The 22,012-nt window shown below is 42.4% G+C and overlaps 1 protein-coding gene across 2 annotated transcripts in view; it reads right to left on the reverse strand.

Moving 5' to 3' along the window:
- The window catches only part of LOC141133307 (potassium channel subfamily T member 2-like), a 411,333-nt gene extending 392,030 nt beyond the window's left edge, over nt 1–19,303 (reverse strand). The window contains exon 1 of one of the 2 annotated variants that reach the window (XM_073622598.1): nt 18,492–19,303. In XM_073622598.1, coding sequence (XP_073478699.1) covers nt 18,492–18,577 — 86 coding nt within the window. In that variant the 5' untranslated portion in view covers nt 18,578–19,303. The remainder of the gene's footprint in view (nt 1–18,491) is intronic. The other variant, XM_073622596.1, reaches the window with a different exon arrangement.
- Between the last annotated feature and the right edge of the window lie 2,709 nt (nt 19,304–22,012).

Here is a 22,012-nt window from a genome sequence, read left to right on the forward strand (position 1 = left end):
GCGTTGACCCTTGGATAATCAAACAACTCATACAACTCCAGCTTATTGCTCTGCAAAATAAGTATATTTGTAGAAGATGTTATGCGATTATCTGTATCATATTTAGACATTCTATGATGTTTTTTATATTACTGTGCACTTTGCATTTTTTGAATTTTATTATGTTGTAAATAAAATTAAATTTATTATGGAATTTGTTTCCGTCTCTTGCAATGCCAATAAAGTCCATTACAAGCAGGGTTAGTCCCTGCAACCTTTTTTCCATTAGAAAAACTATATTACCATGATGATACCATTATGTAGCCAGGTGCTGGCTCAACTGCCTGTGTCATCAGGGTGGGAGACACTCTACAGCAGGGATATGCAATTAGCAGACCTCCAGCTGTTGCAAAACTACAAGTCCCATCATACATTTGCCCCTGGGTGTCATGCTTGTTAAATCTTGCCTTGATGCTATGCATCATGGGACTTGAAGTTCTGCAACAGCTGGAGGTCTTCTAATTGCATATCCCTGCTCTACAGCATCAGCCACACTGAGAATCTTCTCTCCAGTGCTCAGCTCAAACATTATATTGTCATATCCTGAATGCAGAGCGTATCCGGCAGAGGTGCAAAGGATCTTGGGACATGTAGTCCAAGGAGCTAAGTTTGCACTGTGGACAGATCGTCACAGAATACAAGTTCCAGTTGGCTGGAGGTAGAGAACAGAATGCTGGGAGGAGTGATAAATAGTCTGTGTTGGGGAGGAGTCATCCTCTTGGGACCACGGCCTTCAGTTGAGAGTAGGGACCCACAAGATCAGAGGGTCAAGAGGAACGCCGCGGCCTAGTCAGTGTGAAGAACCCTTTGGTGGATGAGTGAGCTAGTCACCATTGCCAGTATCCTGTTGGCTGAGTGGCAGTCGGGGGTCACCCTCATCGTCCTAGACACAAATCCTGCTGAATTCCAGCGACACAAGGTGTGTGGTCAGGCACCTTTCCCTGGTGACAGATTCTACAGGGTCTATCCTGGGACTTCCTATTTCCTTGAGCCTGGTATCATCTTGATTGGTGAGCGGGCAGAAAGCCCATCCTCTATACACCCTAAGAGACACTGCATGCAGACACCTTATCCCACTTCCTTGCATCAAAGTTTTAACAAGGAGGCTGGGTTCACATTGATGCGATGTCTGTGTGATGTGAATTCAGCCATACAGACTGTATGGCTGAATTCGCATCGCATTCGGACCAAAGTCGAGCAGGACCCTTTTTTGGTCCGCACCAAAATTGTATTGCATTGCTGTTCAGACCCATGCGATCCCATTCCCGTCCGAATTGACAGTTCGCACTGCGATATGCGAACTGATGGGGGGGGTGTCATTAACTTTGTATTGACACCTGCAGCGGTTCGCATAGGGCAGTGTGAACTACCTGCGATTTGTATGCGAAGAGGGGAACTGGTACTGGATTCACATGGGTTCTCGCACCGCAGCAGTGTGAACCAAGCCGGAGACATTTTCTCACATGCATTTACAGTGTTGGATGCCATTACACAGAGATTCTCTCTGGGCTCTTGTTAAGCTAGCTGAAGACATCGGACATCTACATTATCATGACTTCTTTACCACCCTCCCCCACTTAAAAGACTTTGTGCATATTTGCACACATTTAAGGGGAACTCTTCTCAGAAGTTGAGTGTTACATTTCTGATAGTTTATTGTTTGATATTTGGTCACAGTGGTTGTGGGCCCCTGACACCAGGAGTTGGAGGAAGCAGTCTGATAAGAGAAAAAGTCTGATAAGAGAAAAAGACATTCCTCTCCCTTTTATGCCTGGGGTATAAGTTCTATAAGTCTACTATTGTTACTGTTCATCTTATTATAATTTCGCTTTACATTGCATATCTGTTGTGTCAAGTGTACGAGTCTGAAACTAAAACAAGTTTTGCCTAAGCCATTATTGTTCTACCTGTTTTAAGAACATTAAAGTGACTATAAAGTCAGAAGGTTTTTTATCATAATGCATTTTATGCATTACGATACAAAGCCGTTTGTGGTTGCAGCCCCGTCAGTCAGTCAGCCAATGAGGAGAAGGAGGGCGAGGCCAGGTCGCGGCTCCATGTCTGAATGGACACAGGGAGCTGTGGCTTGGCTTGGGTGCCCCATAGCAAGCTGCTTGCTGTGGGGGGCACTCAGCAGGAGGGAGGGGCCAGGGAGCCGAAGAGGGACCCTGAGAAGAGAAGGATCCGGGTTTCTCTGAGCAAATCCACTGCAACACAGCAGGTAAGTATAACATGTTTGTTGTTTTTATAGAATAAAAACAAGACTTTGCAATCGCTTTAATTAAAAGAACATTTGGTTACTTTATTGCAATCTGGTGTCTGTACAATTGCATTGTCATTCAGAAATGACCAAACCCAGGGTGTCAGAGGTGTCGGGAGACTAGCAAGGTCAGGGCAATCCTTGGGGTTAATCATCTTCAAATGGCCCTCCCAGGGGTGGCGCTACAATTATATTAAAAAAGCCTATGATTTGCAGTCCAACTAATTTCTTAACATATCGGCAAATGCAGACTGTGCAGGGATGCTTTCCCACCTCCTTGCCAATGGTAGCTCTGTGTGGAGACTGACTGTAGAGCTAAGAGGAAGTGATGTTGAGCGCAGCGTGGCTTACGTGACACCTCATTGGCTGGATACCTCTTCTTCTTGGATTGGCTGAAGTTTGCAGGAGACAGCTTCATCTCCAGTTATCATTATCCAATCCTGCACTGGTATGTGGAACCTCAGCGCAGTGTTTGGGGAACATCGTAGGACTGTGTCGGGAAGCCGGCGGAGTGTTAGGAAGCGGGCGGAAAGTAAGTAAACCAGCAGCCATGGCTGCGCCCTAGGTGACTGCCTAGTTCACCTAGCGGTAGTACTGGCCCTACCCACAGCCCAGCCAACCAGGACAAGTTGGGGCCAGGGGACCCAACAGGCATCTCAACTGAAGATGAAAGAAGGGCAGACACTTTACAGACCACTCCACGGCACCCAAGAGATGCGAAGAGACACCATGCTCACCTGAGTTAGATCCTCTTTTGTTGACAAAGCCCCTCTCTAATCTCAGGTCAGTTGCAAGTTCTGGGGTTTACTCCGTTCAAACAGAATAAAAAAAAAAATCCCCAACACACATTGCAGCAAGCCCAGGGGATAAAGTCAGGTGACACGTGCACGCACTCAGGGCAAACCAATAGTAACAACTCTATGCTTCCTTTACATCAAAACCACAGACTTCCACTGGGTGAAAATCTTAACCTAGGATCCAGGAGCGGAGTCCATTCTCCTTTTGATGCCTGTCTTTTGTGTTATTGTGCCACCACACATTCTCAAACTGGGAGGTGCACTCAATGCTTCTCCATTTGAGCATGGTGCTCAATCTTTGTACCAAGTTGCAGCATCCACCAAACGGACTCTATGACATCTCAATTTAGCAGTAGTCTATGCTGCTGCCTGGTGCCCTACCTTTCTGCAATAGTCACATACACTTATTGATTTAATTATTTATTACATATAGCGCCATACATTTACGCATCACTTTACATATATATATATTGTGTATTCACATCAGTCACTGCCCTTAAGGAGCTTACAATCTAAGGACCCTAACTCACAAGCACTCAGATTATGTCCAACTACGGCACTACCTGTCTGGAGTTTGCATGTTCTCCCTGTCCCTGTGTGGGTTTCTTCTGGGTACTCCGGTTTCCTCCCACACTCCAAAGACATGCTGGTAGGTCAATTGGCCTGTCTTACTTGACCCTGGTATGTGTGTGTATGAATATGAGTTGGGGACCTACATTTACACCAAACTGAATTGCCATATGACTATATCATGCAAAAATCTTCTCTGTTTATGGCTATCTTTATCCAACGGTCTACAATTTGGCCATACTATCTGGACTGGATAGGGAACAATAAATCTGTTAATGAACTATACTCTATAAGACATTTCTTACTTGATCTTTGATTTAGGATTAAAAGATTTGGCTCAGCCAGATAATGAGCAACATCCCTTTCTAATCCTCTGTAAATCTCCGGATGTGTCCAGACAGGAGCTGTTAAACCTGAGATCACTATAAATACAGTCACTTCTTTTAATAATACAGACAGCACAAAATGTTGTTTAATGGGCCTCATTAAACTGCAAAGGCAAGGGAACATGTCTTTTTAGCAACCAATCAGATTGCACCTGTCACTTTCCTATTAGGTGTTACAGAACGAGAAATCAGCCGTTATTGCACAGCATTGCTAGATCATCTCTATATACAGTGCATTCTGCTCTGGTGAGAGATCCTAGTCATATCTGTGTACTGTACAGCCTTTATTACATAATACACAGAGCAGACTTCTCTTCCACTTGAAGGCCAAGCCTTTTCTGGAACTATTTGTTTACAAGTTTAAAGTGGAACTTCACGTTCTCACTCAGCCTTAATTCTTTTTAATCCTCATGCTGCTAGCGTTAGTAAATACATAGGAAACTATATCATATAGTCTTGTTTTATACTTTTTTTTTTACATTTCTTCAGTTACTTCCTGGTTTCTTGCCTAGGAAAATGATGTCATACATCCCAGGAGTCTTGCAGAAGGGAGGAGAAAAGGAGGGGTTTTCTCGGCTAAGCACACCCTCCTGCATGCATGCTTGGGCTAAGGGCAGATTGATTTCGGAAAGTGAATGATACATAAATAATTTCCCTTACTCAAGATGGCCACGGCCAAAAATGCTAGGGGGATGTTTTTCAAAGTGATTTATTAACAAAATAAAGCATAGAGACATGGACGGGTGGGGGAGTTTGCTTTGAATATTAAAAATGAATTAAATAGTGTTTTTGGTTTGTGGTGCTCAGATGCAGTGAAGAACCGCTTTAAATCAGTATTTTTTGGTAGAAAGTTACTTATAACCCCCAAACATTACTTTTTTTTTTCTTTTTTTTTTTTAGCAGAGAGACCCTGGGAAATGAAATGTCAGTTGTTGCAATTTTTTATGTCACACGGTATTTGTGCATTGGTTTTTCAAACGCAATTTTGTGGTAAAAAAAATATACTTTAATGGAATAAAAAAAAAAAAAACACAGTATATACCCCAATTTTGTTGTAAAATATGAAGATGTTACACAGAGTAAATAGATACCTAACATGTTATGCTTAAAAATTGCCCATGCTCGTGGAATGGTGACAAAGTACGATACCTAAAAATCTCCATAGGTGATTCTTAAAATTTTTTTACAGGTCACCTGCATACAGTGAGGGGGGGGGGTCTAGCACTAGAATTATTGCTCTTGCTCTAACATTTGCGGTGACACCTCACATGTGTGGTGCAAACACCATCTACATATGGGTGCGCGACTTACATATGCGTGCGCTTCTGCGTGCAAGCACGGAGGGATTGGGAGCTTTACTTTTTTTTTTTTTAAACTGTCCCTTTAATTTTTTGTAATCACTTTTATTCCTATGACATCCCTTGTAATAGAAATAAGAATGACAGGTCTTCTTTATGGAGAAATCTAAAAAACAAACAAACATATATATATATATATATATATATATATATATATATATATATATATATATATTTATATAGTGGTCGGCAAGTGGCTAGAGAGAGATCCTAGTTATATATAGGTCATATGATGTCCTCCCAGGATCGGGCCATGCTCCGGCGAGATCTGTCACCCGCTGTGTCCACCAGACACAACATATGACAGATCACTGTACCGCCCTGCTGCTGGTACCATGTGATCGCTGTGGCCAATCACAGCAGATCACATTACAATTGTACGCAATGAAAGGCTTGGATTAATGCATTTCATTGTGTACTATTGTGATGAGTTTGGTCACAGTGATCACATGGTACAGACAGGGCATATCACAGCCCATCTGTACCATGTGATTAGCTGTGGCCAATCACAGCTAATCACAATAGTAAGCACCGGATGAATAGCTTGCATTCAGAAAAAAATGGTTACTTATAACTGTAAAATTCAGTTATAAGATATCATAGTGTGAAAAAAAACTGATCACCTCCGCAGAGTAGTACAGTGTTACTATTGTGACACTGTCTTGCTCTGGTCACTGTATGTAAAAAAAAAAATAATAATAATAATACTAATAATAATTATAATAAAAAAGAAAAAAAATATTTTAAAAAAATTGAAAAAAAAATATAATTTAATGTATTTTTTTTACATACTGTCACCTGTCATTGTCCCTGATCACTGCCACACCAGTTATAGGATGACGTTGTACTGCACTGTTGACAGCATGTAAAAAAAAATTAAAAATTGTGAAAAAAAACTTTGTGACAAACAATAACAACTTGAAAAAGCGAACGTACTAAATACCTTGGACTGTCTACTTTCCAAAAAGGGGTCATTTGGGGAATATTTGTACTGTCCTGGCATTTTCGTGCCTCAAAAAATAAGATAGGCCGTAACATCAGGACTGATTGATTTTCAGTTATATATACCCCCGTTTGTGGACTCTACAGCACTAGTGTATTTAGGTTTTGTGCTGCCCTAGGCTGACTAAACTCGTGCACCCCCTAATTTAAATATGACCCACCCCTTCCTGTCAAGGCCACACCCCTTGCTGTTTAAGACCTGCCCTGAAATTTTCGAGTGGGGACTAGTTCTGAGGGCCTGGGGGGGGCAATGAATTCCCTTCATTTGCATAATTTCCTCTCACTTCCTGTTTGACTATGGGGCAGGAAGTGAAGGGAAATCTCTGCAATGGGACAGGGATGGTAAAAAAATAAACTGACAGGGGCTATAACCCTCCCTTACTCTATCCAAAATGAAAAAAAAAAGTGTTGCCTATAGTTCTACTTTAAGCACAAATTTCCGATAATTTTATGGAGAGGACTAAGAAGATATAACCATGCCAATGGTGCAGCAGAAAACATACAGCACAGTGAGGAAGGTTTGTGGTCCAGGATGATAGGACAGTCAAAATTAGAAGCGGCCGCCCGCATAACGGAAGCAGTGTGGCTGCTTTATGGGGGCTCTAGACTAATTTGCCTCTCAGCCCAGTCCACCCCATAAGACTGGCGCTACACTAACAGTGTAGCACAAGCCAGAGGGGACTCTTTCCATGCTGCCCCCCTGCAAAGTGCTGCCCTAGGCCTGGGCCTTGTCAGCCTAGGCCAGGATACAGCATTGCTCTACAGACTAAATAATATACACTAATTTGGGTTATTTTTACAAAAGAAATGTAGCAGTATACATTTTGACCTAAATTTATAAAGAAAGATTACTTATTTGTAAGAAGTTACAACAGAAATTAGGAGAAACTCATTTTTTTCCCAAAAATTTCAGTCTTTTTTTGTTTATTTTCAGTTTTTATTCTTTTAGCAAAGGAAAAAAAACCCTAGGTGATTAAATGCCACTGAAAGAAAGCTCTATTTGTGTGAAAAAATGATAAAAATTTTATTTGGGTACAGTGTCGCATGACTGTGCAATTGTCATTCAAAGTGTGACAGCACTGAAAGCTCAACATTATCCTGGGCAGGAAGGGGGTAAAAGTGCCCAGGATTGAAGTGGTTAAAGTGGAATTCCAGGCTAGATCTAACTAAGCTTGAAAACTAAAAACTACCCTGTAGAAGGAAGATGCTAATACTTGCCTATTCTCAGGGCGTCCGGTCTAGTCACATGATCCCAGTAGCTGGTTTCAGGGAAGTGGAGGGACAGCCGACAATGGACGTCCCATAGCAAACCTAAGGTGATGTCACCACCCAGGCATTCAATCCATTCTTGGCGTTCTCTCCTCTCTCCTGTAGCCTGCTGCTGGGGAAGATCACGTGACTGGACCAGAGCGTCCTGAGAATTGGTAAGTATAAGCATTTTCCTTGTACACAGTAGTTAGAAAGGGGCAGGAGTTAGATTTAGCCTGATCTAGTCTGGAATTCCACTTTAAAGTAAAAAAAAAAAATGATATAATGGCCAAAATGACCACCTTGGAGTGACCTCTTATTCACTATGGATTCACTATCAATAATGATGAGAAAGCACAAATCACAAGGTCTATAAATATCACATATGGAGACCTAATATGTCTCATATCCATGAAAAATGTTTCATCGTATTGCAATTACATCAATTTGTAGCATAAATTTGTCAATGTCAGACAATTCTAGGTGCAATCCAAGAACTTCTTTCTATCAGACTACTTGCCTTCCAGTAGATGTGATTCCAGTTTAAATATCTCCAACTATCTGCTATGTAGTCACAGGCATTGATAGTACTTCAGAACAGAGAATACAATTATGTAACAGGAAAATATCAACACCGTTCTCCTTACTTTCAGATGGGACTCATAGGTTCTCCAATATGCATGGTAATGGTCATGAACATCCAAAAGGTCATAGACCAATGTGTTCACTCCAGTTCATGTCAGTGGCAACCTCCATGCTTCCTTGATGTCAATCAAGCCAAGAAAAACAATTGTTATTGTGGATGGTCCAATAGCATAAATGGCTAGATGGGCAATGCCAACTGATAGATAGATATATAATAATAAACTATTTTCTACCATAATAAAAATTATTTTGAAATAATAGTAGTATTCTCATTCCATAGGTTTATGGGGCTCTTCTTGTAAGTGGTGGCCCCTTCACTCTCCTCATATCCCGGTTGCTTCCCTCTTTAACAATCCTTTGCTCCCACTTGGCCTGCGATATCAGCAGTTTAGGAGGTGGATGGACAAGGGATTATATGGGCTATACCAATTTTTTGATCATAAGGGCATACATCCCTCTTTGTATTTTGTGCAACATCTAGAAATGCCACTCTCAGAGATTTTCAGTTTACAACAAATTCTGCATTATCTGTGCTCTCTCCAAAAAAACAGAGCGCCAACCTTGCCACACAAACGATATTTGAGAATAGATGCTTACAACCTTGCAACAAGGGTGTATTTCGATGCTGTATAAACTATTTGTTGTCCTACCAATCAGCGTAGGAGAAAAACCTTAACCCTGATGAAACGGACTGGCCAACGTGGACCACACTTATTCATAAGGGTATTTTGAATGTCGCCTTAGAAGAAGTGAGCTTTAGGCTGGGTTCACACTGCCGTATGGAGCGGCTCACAAGAGGGGTCTGGTGCATTCCTGTTCACCGTTTCAGGTGAGGAGGATATGGAAACCCTAGCTCACTTATTTACAAGCATCAGATGTCTAATGGAAATAAGACATGTGATCGGTGAGGAGCTTCTGGATGGACAGGACTCTCACCTTATCTCTCTCATCTTTTCCTTTCTTTTTTTCTCCTCTTCCTTCTCCTCTCTTCTTTCTCTTCCTTCTTATTTGGAAACAATGCTGCTTATTACATGGAATTATGATTTGCACCTTTCTGAGGGATAAACATCCCCACCTAACGTATTTTTTGCTCAAATTCTATTATCATTGCCCCAGAATGTGTTGGAGGTGTATAATGGCATTTGAATTGGTCTTCTATTTTGCACTTCTTAAAAACGTTTTTTTCTTTATTGTGAAAAAAATCAATAAAAAACAATTGAAACAGAAATAATAATAGTGGTAATATTAATAATTATTTTTCCATATCTGTGTATTACAGATCCCTATTACATTATACACATAGCAGACTACTCTGGAGTGAGACCATACCCATATCAGTGTATTATACCGTTTCTTAATGACTTTACACGCAGGCTTCCCTAAAGAGATCCTAGTCATGTCTATGTAATATACAGCTCCCCTACTCCATTATACACAGAGCAGACTCCTCTGCAGGGTGATCATTGTAATATATGTGTATAAAACAGAATACATTACACAGAGAATAACTTGGAATTCATTTCTGGTCTACCATAATGAATAACAGTTCCAGACTTACCTATTCTTGGCCCCCATTCCCAACCACATGCCTTAAGGGGAAAGGGCAATGTGCAGTTATCTACAGTAACCAATAAAATAATCCTTCACTGATCGGACATTAGTAAACTTGAACCACATTGGTTGGTACTGTTTTTTGCACGTCACACACCACCACTGATCTGTGCACAGCCTTACGAAACAACAACACTCAATATAAGCTCATGATATATAATAACAACACTCAATATAAGCTCATGATATATCCTTGTACAGACTAAAAAAAGAATGACACTATCTGTCATCAATAGCACACTGTCAATGGGATTTGCATTCCAGTAACAGCCACATGCATGTAGAAGAAATAAAACAAATTAGCATCTATTTGTAGCCACTTGTTGGCATGCCATACTTGAACAGATCTAAACCAGGAAAAAAGTCTCTGTTTCCCAAAAGATGTATTGTAGAAACATCAAGACTCCAAATGGCAGGATGGGGTAACAAGTTTTTTAGGATTTCTGGCTCACAAAATTAGTTAATTTATTAATGCCCACCTTTCCAGTTTCAGAAACTAAGATAAAAATTGTTAAGGGTTCTTGCACATAGGCATCTGAGCCCCTGTAACGTATTCCCCCTGCATGGCCATCCCAGAACACTGGTCCATAGACATGAATGGCTGTGCACAGCTGTACACCCATATACGGCAGTGCTATCATAATCATGATTAAAACGTATGAGTGGAAGCAAAAAAAGTAAATATTTTTCAGTTATTTGCATATGCTATACAGGGGTATACCTGGAGTATAGCCATGCACAGCCATTCATGTTTATGGGTTGCTGTACAGAAGAACTCAAGCGGTGGTCTCAGTGGGGGGCAGTGATAGTTTAAAAAAAAACTATTAGATAAGCACCTGAACGACTGCAACATAGAGGGATATACAATGTAATACTGACATATAATCACACACATAGGTTGGACTTGATGGATTTGTGTCTTTTTTCAACCTCACCTACTATGTAACTATGTAACCTGGGCTGCCCAGACGGGAAAGGGAGGGTTGCCAGATTTTACGGTAGGAAATGTCCATGCAACCGTGTGCAAGGGGCATAACAGAACTTAAACAGGCCTACCATTAAACTTTCTAAAAAAAAATGACCTGTCTTGTTTGCCTAACTCGCCAACATAGGAGCAAGGTACATCATCATTAACCAGATACTCTTTCATGTGCCTGGAGTGCCCCTGGTGATTCCGGCGTGTATGGGGTACTGAGGGTTCAACTTCAACAATGACTTGGAGCTATGCAACTATCACAAGCCAAGGCCAGCACCATTTTCACCAGCTGATGCTACCTTATTGCAGAACAGGGTTGTGTCACATTTCCTGGTCAGCGCTAAAGTCCAGGCCTCAGTTACACCATGTGCTCACATTCATGGGGGTCACCAGGCGCACAGATTTGGTCAGTGAAGGAGATACTTTCAGGCTTGGTTCATACTTGAGTTTCTTCAGGTGTTTTTGGAGGGGTTTTTATGCATGTTTGTACATGTTTTTTTTGTTTAAGCCTATAAAAGACTAGTTACTAATAGAATGAGTGTCAAGAAATTGTGCAAATAATGTGCGTTATTTGCATTTTCAGGCACTTTCTTTGAAGTCTACAGGCACCAAATACTTCTTGAAACTGTGGGCGACAATCTTCAAGCAACACATAGCTTTAGGTGTGAGCGGGCATCACAGGAAACATTGGAAATCCGTATGTCAAACTATGAAATTCTTCTAGAAAGGCGCTTTCAATTGCTCAGGAGGGAACCAGGGCTCAACATGTGGTATCTGCTCACGTCTTATGCTGCTTGCTGGGAAACTAAAGTTGAATACACATAATTTACAATCTGAACACACAATCTACTAAAGTCAAATTGAATGGTAGAAAAACAAAACTGGATAATGTATTGAAAGAAAAAATTATAACGTGTGGCCAACTGTATAATTAGCTTAGGTTTGATGAAAAATTTTCATCTCATTTATCCACATATTTTCATGATAAGACCACATACAATTTTTATTTCTGTACAATTCAAATTTGTTGAGTAGATGACTAACGTTAAGACCTGTGTTGACAGGCTTTTGTTCACTTCAGTTGGATTTTACATTCCCATACAAGTCTATGGGAATGCAAATGCCACTTGATGCAGGTCAAATGCAAGTAAGAAGGAGCTGAAGTGCACCCGTCAATGAATTCTGAACTGAGAAGCATTTCAAACTAATGCACAAGCCAAAAGCTCATCAACATAGACCTTGAGGTATATAAAAGAACTTAATGGGAAAGAAATCTTTTTCAAAATCATACTTACCTAGGTGGATGCTGCATCTGTCCCCCGCCGGCTCTAACACTGAGAACCGATCGATAAAACACCGCTGATCGCTTGGTCCTCAGGGTTGGTGACTATCAGTCAGCTCTGTCCCCCTCCCCTCGCTCACTGGAGTACTGGGCTGTGGAGGGGAGCGGGAGCGGCTGGCTCAGGCTCTCAGTGGCTCGCTGAGAGCCTGAGCCAGGTGTCGTGATCTTGCCCGAGCCTGGACCGCCTCTGTGTCATCAGCCAACAGCGGGCTTCAGCCTTTAAAGTGACTCCTGCTCCTTTCCTGTATTTGCAGGAAATAGGCAACAGTGGACCGTGCAGTCTGGAATCAGTCAGTTCACTTAGAAAAAGGGAGGAGGAGGGAGGATCATGGGAGTGCTTTGCCATCCTAGGCCATGGGGCTGTGTGTTTCTATTGATAAACACAGTTTAGGTAGACACAACTGTAGTCCCTACATACAAGGATGGCTCCATAGGATGCTGCAAGAGAAAGGAGCCACCCAGAAACAGAAAACTTGGAGCAGTGGTCGTGGTACCAGCTTGCACAGGAACATAGGCAAGGATTAAGGAAAAAGAAGCTGCTAGCTCAGTGACTGATAAATCAGCTCCTGAAAATGCTTAAAAACCGGGGTTTAATATCACTTTAACATTACCTACTTCCCACCCAGGCCTATTCTGACATTTCTCTCCTAAATCCTAATTTTTTTTGTGGTGCAAACACTGTTTACATATGCGTGCAGGCTTTTGTGCGTGAGCACGGGGGGTAGGGCGCTTTTTTTTTTTTTCATTTTTTTTTTAATTTTAAAACATTTTTTACATTGTCTCTTTAAAAAAAAAATCATATCAACTTTATTGCTATCACAAGGGATAAACAACATCCCTTGTGATAGCATGGGCAGTGACAGGTACTCTTCTTCACTGAGACATCTGGGGTCTTTTAGACCCCAGATCTCTCCCTGCCCTTAAAAGCATCTGATCAAATTGAAATCGGTTTGATCAGATGCTTTCACAAGCCAGTAATGGCTTGTTTACAACCTGGTGAAACCACAAGGGACAAAATACTCTGCCATTCCAGTTTCTTAGACCATAGAGAAGATCAGGGACGTTCGTTCCAATGCTTGGTCATCTCTATGGTAAGATGGTGGAACCACAACGGCTTCAGTCCCAGTGGGACGGGAGAGCCTGGAGAGGTGGCATAAGGCATGTAAAAGCAATCCAGCAGCTATTTAGCAACTAGGATTGCTTTTTCATTAACCACTTCCCTACAGGGCCAATTCTGGCATTTCTCTCCTGCATGTAAAAGTAATAATTTTTTGCTAGAAAATTACTCAGGATGCCCAAACATATATATTTTCAAGCAGATGCCCTATAGAATAAAATTGTGTGCGTTGCAATTTTTTAAGTCACACGATATTTGCGCAACGATCAGGAGTCTGTGGGTAATACTGTGATGTTGCCATAACAACGGGGCGGGACCTTCCTCCATCACCGCCCATTGTTATGGCAGCTTTAGAAACAATCGGCGCTACGGCCAGTGAATCGCGCATGTGCGCGAACGAGAGGTGCATGCTGGTTACCCAGCATGCACCTCTCCAAAGCTAATACAGGAAGAGATATCGATTGGGCTTCACATGCCCACAACCATGATGGCAACGGCCACAACAGGAGGCAGAAAAAATTTAGTAAGATATTTATATTTTTGCTAAATACATAACAAACATTGTATAATAGTTTTTGTATTTAATTAGTAATAATGATAGGATCATTTAAAAAAAAAAAATCGCCGGAACTCCGCTTTAAGGACCGAGCCTCTTTCTGAGATTTGTTGTTTACAAGTTAAAAACATATTTTTTTCTTGCTAGAAAATTACTTAGAACCCCCAAACATTATACATTTTTTTCTAACACCCTAGAGAATAAAATGGCGGTCGTTGCAATACTTTCTGTCACACCGTATTTGCACAGCGGTCTTACAAGCAAACTTTTTTGAATTAAAAACTAAGACAACAGTAAAGTTAACTCAATTTTTTTTTATATTGTGAAAGATAATGTTACGCCGAGTAAATTGATACCCAACGTGGCATGCTTCAAAATTGCGCCCACTCATGGAATGGCGACAAACTTTTACCCTTAAAAATCTCCATAGGCGGCGTTTAAAAAATTCTACAGGTTGCATGTTTTAAGTTACAGAGGAGGTGGGCTAGAATTATTGCTCTCGCTCTAGCGATCGCGGCGATAACTCACATGTGTGGTTTGAACACCGATTTCATATGTGGGCGCTGCTCACGTATGGGTTCGGTTCTGCACGCAAGCTCGGGGGACAAGGCCCGTTTAAACGTTTTTATTTTTTTTCTTATTTTACCTTTTATTGTTTATTTTTACACTGTTCTTTTTAAAAAAAATTGTGTTAATTTTATTCCTATTACAAGGAATGTAAACATCCTTTGTAATAGAAAAAAGCATGATAGGACCTCTTAAATATGAGATCTGGGGTCAAAAAGACCTCAGATCTCATATTTACACTAAAATGCAATTAAAAAAAAAAAAAAAAAAGAAAATGAAATGTCATTTAAAAAAAAAAATGTTGCTTTAAGAGCTATGGGCGGAAGTGGCGTTTTGACGCCGCTTCCTCCCTGCAATGGTATGAAGATGGGTGGCCATCTTCCCCTCACTCATCTTCATACCAAGCCAGGGAGAGGACCCAATCGCCTCCGTCGCTACCGATGGCACCGGAGAGCGGCGGGAGGGGGGGGCTCCTCTCCCGCTGCCGATAAAAGTGATCTCATGGCAAATCCGCTGCAGAGACCACTATTATCGGAAACCGGACCGCTCCCTGAAGAAGAGGATACCAGGGTTATGGCAGCAAGCTGCTGCCATAACAAAGATATCCTCCTTCAAAGTGCCGACGTATATCGGAGTGAGCCGGTCTGGAAGTAGGTAATTATTTACATATCACTTTTATTCCTATCACAAGAAATGTAAACGTACCTTTTGATAGAACTAAGGCATGACAGGTCTTCTTTATGGAGAGATCTGGGGTCTATAAGACCCCAAATCTCTCCTCTAACCTGTAAAGCATGAGTTAAAATAAAAAAAATATATACTGATCTCTGCTTTCCAGGGAAAAAAATGGCAGAGTGATGTCATGATGATCTCACTTCCGGCCTCCCAGGAGCATGGAGATGGCCAGGGACCATCTGGTCCATGGCCGACTCTGTGACAACCTGGCAGAAGTGCAAGATCTCTTTCCAGGCTATCTGATCACACGGGAGAGCCTGGAGAGGCACGGGAATGCGGCGGGAGGGGGGGGACGTCTCCTCCCACTGCCTGTAAAAGCAATCCAGTGACTAATCAACCACTAGGATGGCTTTTATAAAAAATTAAATCGCCTGCTCAAAAAAAGATATCGGGATGGTGCCTGTAGCTGCAGGAATCATTCAGATATCACCACTCAATTGATGTCCTACGTCTGGGAAGTGGTAAAACAGCATTGCCAGCAAAAGAAAACAAATACCAGGGTGATGTCTGCTGCTGCAAGTATCATCCCAATATTACTACGCAAAGCCCTGGATGTCATCTGACATCCAACAAGCGGGAAGGGGTTAAAGTGCATTTCCACTTTTGCAGCCAAATTGAGATAACACCTACTTTATATTTGTCACATGTTCACATCCATGTATTCTTAGAAAATATTTCAAAACTGTTTCATCTTAGATGCTCTTTTCTGATAACTCCAACATTGAAAATCCTACTTAGTTCTCTTTGTTCATGAGAGGGCTGGGGAGTTAATGTTTGCCATAATTAATCCCATTTATACTGGGCTGGCAGATCCCATTATCTGTTGTAAACTAAATTTGAACACTGTCCTAACATGTTAAAGATTTAGAAGCTTGCCTTCTGAATTGTACGGTATGTTAATAAGAAGAAACTCAGCCTGCCCTTAAGCAAGTCATAGATGATGCAGTTTTCTTTCCTGCAACCTGTTGATTCCCCCATCAACACATTCAGTGCTGATGGGGGAATCCCACATCACTATTGTATTCTGCCAATGAGGAGCCTTCCCTGCACAATAACTACTGTTGGCGGCTGTAGACGCCAGCAGTAACCACATGCGAAAAAATCCAACATGCTGGTTGTACTGAAGACCGATCAATGGGTCGACTTTAGTACAGCCAGCCTGCCCATAGATGGATTGAATATCGGCCAGTCCCTTTTGAATTGGCTGAGATTCGATCTATCTATAGTCAGCTTTAGCCTTTCTATTGGGACAGACTCACTTTGAACTTCTGAATTAATGTATTCTCTGATTGGATGAGGTGAGGAAGCAGGGCAATGACATCAAGCTCTCCAACATGTCCAATTAGAGAACACTTTGCACTCATGCAGAAACTGCAAAGCATTCTCTGAATGCCACCTGTGCTGAGTGGCCGACCTTCTTTGTTCAGAATGTATCAAGCTGACCGCTCAGCATAGGACATTGAAGCAAGTGGAGATCCTACTTCAGTGGTTTCCAGCTTCCAGGGCCATCAGCAAGGTATGGTATACTGTAAACATAGTTACAATGGTCCAAGATGAATCAATGTAACTATATATAGCAGGGGTCTCCAAAATTTCTAAACAAAGGGCCAGTTTACTTCAGACTTTAGGGGGGTCAGACTGTGGCTATTGGAAGTAGAAAAGGTCCTGACATCAGTGGGAAAAACATAATGCCCCATCGTTTGTTTCAGTGGGAGTAATGATGCACCATCGTTGGTGCCATTGGGGAAAATTGTGCCCCATCATAGGTGTCATTGGGAGGAATTGTGACCCATTGTAGGTGTCATTGAGAGGATTTGTGCCCCATTGTTGGTATTGTTGGGAGGAATTGTGCCCCATCATAGGTGTCATTGGGAGGAATTGCGCCCCATTGTAGGTGTCATTGGGAGGAATTGTGCCCCATTGTTGGTATTGTTGGGAGGAATTGTGCCCCATCATAGGTGTCATTGGGGGGAATTGCGCCCCATTGTAGGTGTCATTGGGAGGAATTGCGCCCCATTGTAGGTGTCATTGGGAGGAATTGCGCCCCATTGTAGGTGTCATTGGGAGGAAATGCGCCCCATTGTAGGTGTCATTGGGAGGAATTGCGCCCCATTGTAGGTGTCATTGGGAGGAATTGTGCCCCATTGTTGGTATTGTTGGGAAGAATTGTGCCCCATTGTAGGTGTCATTGGGAGGAATTGTGCCCCATTGTTGGTAATTAAAATTAAATAGTCCCCAAAAGGGCCAGATAAAAACAAGCAAAGGGCCACATCTGGCCCCTGGACCGCAGTTTGGAGACCACTGATATATAGCATGCCAATGCCTGGAATTATTCTTTAATAACCATTCAGAGAACAGTGATGTGCAGTGACCCATAGCAACACATTTAATCTATCACTGACCTAACTTCAGTAAACTGAAGCCTGTCTGGTTGCTACAAGTCATTGCACTTGAGCATCATCATTGCTTTTGGCTTTACTGCATGGAGTGTCACGTATAGCATTCATGGGCTTATGTAATAATACTGCAAAGGGTGTGATGTGCAGTAACCTATAGTAACCAATCAGAAATCAGACTGCCTTATATTCTTGCATTGGGATCCAAAAGGCAGAATGGGGCACCACTGAGGCTAAGAGATTAGCCCTCTTGCCTTGCAGCACTAGAGACTTGGGTTAAGTTCCTACCAGGGCACTATCTGCATGTCACTTGTATGTTCTTCTACATTTATGTTTTCTTGCCTCTGTGTACTTTTGTTTCTTCCCACAATTCAAAGACACATTGATAGGTTAACTGGCTTCCACCCAACTGGCCTTACTGCATGTATGTGATAGAGATATTAGATTGTAAGCTCCTTCGAGTTCAGAAACTGAAGCAGTTGGTTCAATGTTCTGCATACTAGCTCTGCTGAACAAGCTTCAAGGCTGTGTAAATTACTTAAAAATGGTTGCAGACCCCCAAAATTACTTAAAAATGGATGCAGACCCCCAAAATTACTTAAAAATGGATGCAGATCCCAAAAACAGCATATTTGAGATTTAGAAGCAAAAGAAGAAATTGCCAGCACTGTGAACTGTATAAAGAATGAATGAATGAATGAATGAATGAATGACTTTATCATGGCATCTATTATAACAAGCAAGTGACATTTTCGGGGAGGCGCTCAGGTCCCCTTAACAGGGCATCTAGACCTAAGCTGCTGATTTCTTATAACTGCTTGCTTTGGGTTATCTCACACATTATCCCCACCACCGCCAGATTAAATAAGCATTAACTCTCTGTTACCTGTCATCTTGCTGCCAATCCCCCATCAGCAGGTCACGGAACCTATAGCGTGGTGGCAGAGGCTGCACATCCTTCTCCAGCTCCATGGTGTCACCTGCTCGTTCTTACTTTTCCTCTGGGAACTTCAGCTTGCCAAATCCTCTTCTGAAATCCCCTTCCCTCAGCTGAGCATGTCCATTCATTTAAAGGAGTGATTCAAGGTAGCCTACACCTATCACTGCTTCTCCACTCCTATATTCCGGTAGCAGTTCACCTGCAGGGCGATCGTGGCCAATCCTGTGTTGAGAGATGCAGGGGGGGTGGGAGTTGGGTAACAATACCCTACCTAGCAGACTGCATGGGAATTGAGCTTTTGGAAAGGCAGGAAGGATAGGGAATCGTTAATTCCAGGTTGGAAAAGCCTGCTAGGTAAGAAACCCCTCCAAGGTGAATTGGACCCCAAGGGATGGAAATCTCATAGCTGTCAAACTTGTTACAAAGGTCTTCAGCACTTCGCATCAAAGTGTTTAATCCATTGAGCATAGTATCTGTAGGGGGACAGCTTCATTCTTCAACATGCAGGATAATAAGAGATGGATAGACTGGGAGGAACAGGTGGTTGCATGGGGTGGCTATCAAGACCTGGAGCACAGCAGGTATAGGGAGGCAATCATTTCTTACCCTGACCACACAGCTATACTTCTAGATCTATATCATGTACGGCTCGCTTCTGTAAATTCTCAATCACTGGATGGGAGGTGGAGCTGAAAGCTAAACGCTTTTTATTCACAGACAGTTGAGTGGAAAGACTCGGCGAAGAAGCAAGGGAGGGGGGGAATAAGAGAGCAACAGTGAGGGGAAGGAGTGATGGAGACCAAAGGGCGGGGGGGGGGAGGTGAAGAAGGGAACCCGAGAGAAAGGGGTGATAGCTGGAGAAAAGTGTGAAAGTGCAGCAAGAAATTCTTATTCTGGGAGAGTATGAGAAGAGATACATTTATGTTGATGGGAGAAAGTGAGAATCTGGCAAGATTAGTATTCTGAGAGGATAGAGGAAGCTTGGAGGGTCAGGGAGACGGGGAAAAACTGCTGTGCATAATGGCTGAGGGATCGGAATATCTCATAATGAGAGGAAGGGGATAAACAGAGAAAGGGGGTCTGAATGCAAGTTACTGCATAGAAGATAATGAGGAGCTGCGGGGAGAAACAAGGGAAAGAAGAACGAGAGAATGGAGAGAAGAGGAAAAAAAATAAGAAGAGAGAAGGAACATGAGGAGGGGTGAAAGAAAGTGGAGAGAAGAGAGAGCAGGGAGAACCAGGGAAGAAGAAGAGAAAGGGGAGAAGCAAAAGAAAGAGTGATAGTTGAGGGGTGAGAAAAAGAGAGAGATAGGACAGAAGAAGAGAAGAGAGGAATGAAGAAAGAGAGGACGAGAGAGAGAGAGAGAGAGAGGACAGAGAAAGAGAAGGAAGAAGAGAGAGAGGACAGAGGAAGAGAAGAGAGGAATGAAGAAAGAGAGGAAGAGGGAGAGAGGACAGAGGAAGAGAAGGAAGAAGAGAAAAAGAGAAAGAGAGAGAGAGGACAGAAGAAGAGAAGAGAGGAATGAAGAAAGTGAGGAAGAGAGGACAGAGGAAGAGAAGAGAGGAATGAAGAAAGTGAGGAAGAGGAAGAGAGGACAGAGGAAGAGAAGAGAGGAATGAAGAAAGAGAAGACAGAGGAAGAGAAGGAAGAAGAGAGAGAGAGAAGACAGAGGAAGAGAAGGAAGAAGAGAGGGAGAAGACAGAGGAAGAGAAGGAAGAAGAGAGAGAGAAGACAGAGTAAGAGAAGGAAAGAAGAGAGAGGACAGAGCGAGAGAAGAGAGAGCGGACAGGCAAACAGAGAGAGAGAAGACAGAGGAAAAGAGAGAGGACAGAGGAAGAGATGGGAGAAGAGAGAGAAAGACAACAGAAGAAGAGATGGGAGGAAGAGAGAGAGAGGAAAGATGAAGAGAAAAGAAAGACAGAAGAACAGAAGGGAGGAAAGAGAGGACAGGGCAAGAGAAGAAGGTAAGAAAGTAAGAGAGAGGACAGAGAAAGAGAAGGGGAAACAGTGAGAGGGAGGACAGAGGAAGAGAGAGAGAGAGAGAGAGAGAATGGAGGAAGACAATGGAGAAGAGAGAGAGGACAAAGGAAGAGAATGGAGAAGAGAGAGAGAGAGAGAGAGAGGACAAAGGAAGAGACAGAAATAGAAAGAGAGAGATAGAAGACAGAGAAAGAAAAGGGAGGGAGAAAGAGCGAAGGAGGAGAGAAAGGGGAGAAGGAAAAGAAAGAGTGATAGGAGAGGGACAAGAGGAAGAGGTAAATGAGTAGAGAGAAAGAGAGGTTAGAAGAGAAAGGAAATCAAGAGAGCAGTAGGAAAGAGAGAAAAAGAGAAAGGGAAGAATGCAAGAAAAAGAGAGTAAGGAAACACAGCATAAAACAGAGAGGAAGAGGAGGAGGAATGAGAGAAAGATAATGAGAAACAGAGTGAGAGAAAGAAAGAGGGAAGGGTTTGAGGGAAATTGAAAAGAGAGTGGGGTGAGAAAAGGAGAGAATAACAAAGAGGTGAGAGAAGAAGACAGAAGAAGATAGAGAAACAGGACAAATGAAGAGAAGGGAGGAAAAGAGGGGACAAGGGAAGAGAAGGGTGGCAGCAAGAGAGAGATATGGCAAAGGAAGAGAAGGGAGAATGAGAGAGAGAAGACAGAAGAGGAGAATGGATAAAGAGAGAGACAACAGAGGAGGAGAAGGGGGGAGAGAGAGGACAGAGCAAGAAAGAGGGAAGGGTTTGAGGGAAATTGAAAAGAGAGTTGGGTGAGAAAAGGAGAGAATAAAGTGAGAGGAAGAAAAGACAGCATTAGAAAGTAAGGGTGGTGAGAAAAAGAAAAGAGGGGAAGATCATTTAAAAAAAGAAGAGTTAGATTAAAGACGAGAAAAGAGGAAGAGAGAAAGAGAGGACAGAGGAAGAGAGAGGGAGGACAGAAGAAGAGAGAGAGGACAGAGGAAGAGAAGGAAGAAGAGAGAGAGGGTACAGAGGTGAGGAGGAGGAGAAGGGAAGAAGAGAGAGGACAGAGTGGTATAAGAGAGTAAGAGAGAGAGGACAGAGTAAGAGAGTTAGAGAGAGGGCAGGGGAACAGAGAGAGAGAGAGAGAGAGAAGAGGTATATAAAAAAGGCAGAAGGGAGGAAACAAGAAAGAGAGCACAGAGCAAGAGAAGAGGGTAAGATAGTAAGAGAGGATGGAGGAAGAGAGGAGTGAAGGGAGAGAGAGAAAAAGATAGAGGAATGGGGAATGGAGAGAGGGAGGACAGAGGAAGATAGAGAAAAACTGTGGAAAAGGAGGGAGAAGAGAGAGGGAACAGAGGAAGAGAAGGAAGAAGAGAGAGATATAGAAGGCCAAGGAAGAGAAGGGAGGGAGAAAGAAAAAGAGGACAGAGTAAGAGAAGAGAGAAAAAGAGAGAGGACAGTGGAAGAGAAGGAAGAAGAATGAGAGATACAGAAGACAGGATGAAGAGAAGGAAGGAAGAGAGAG

This window comes from Aquarana catesbeiana, linkage group LG03 (assembly GCF_042186555.1).
Source record: "Aquarana catesbeiana isolate 2022-GZ linkage group LG03, ASM4218655v1, whole genome shotgun sequence".
NCBI classification, from domain to species: Eukaryota; Metazoa; Chordata; class Amphibia; order Anura; family Ranidae; genus Aquarana; species Aquarana catesbeiana.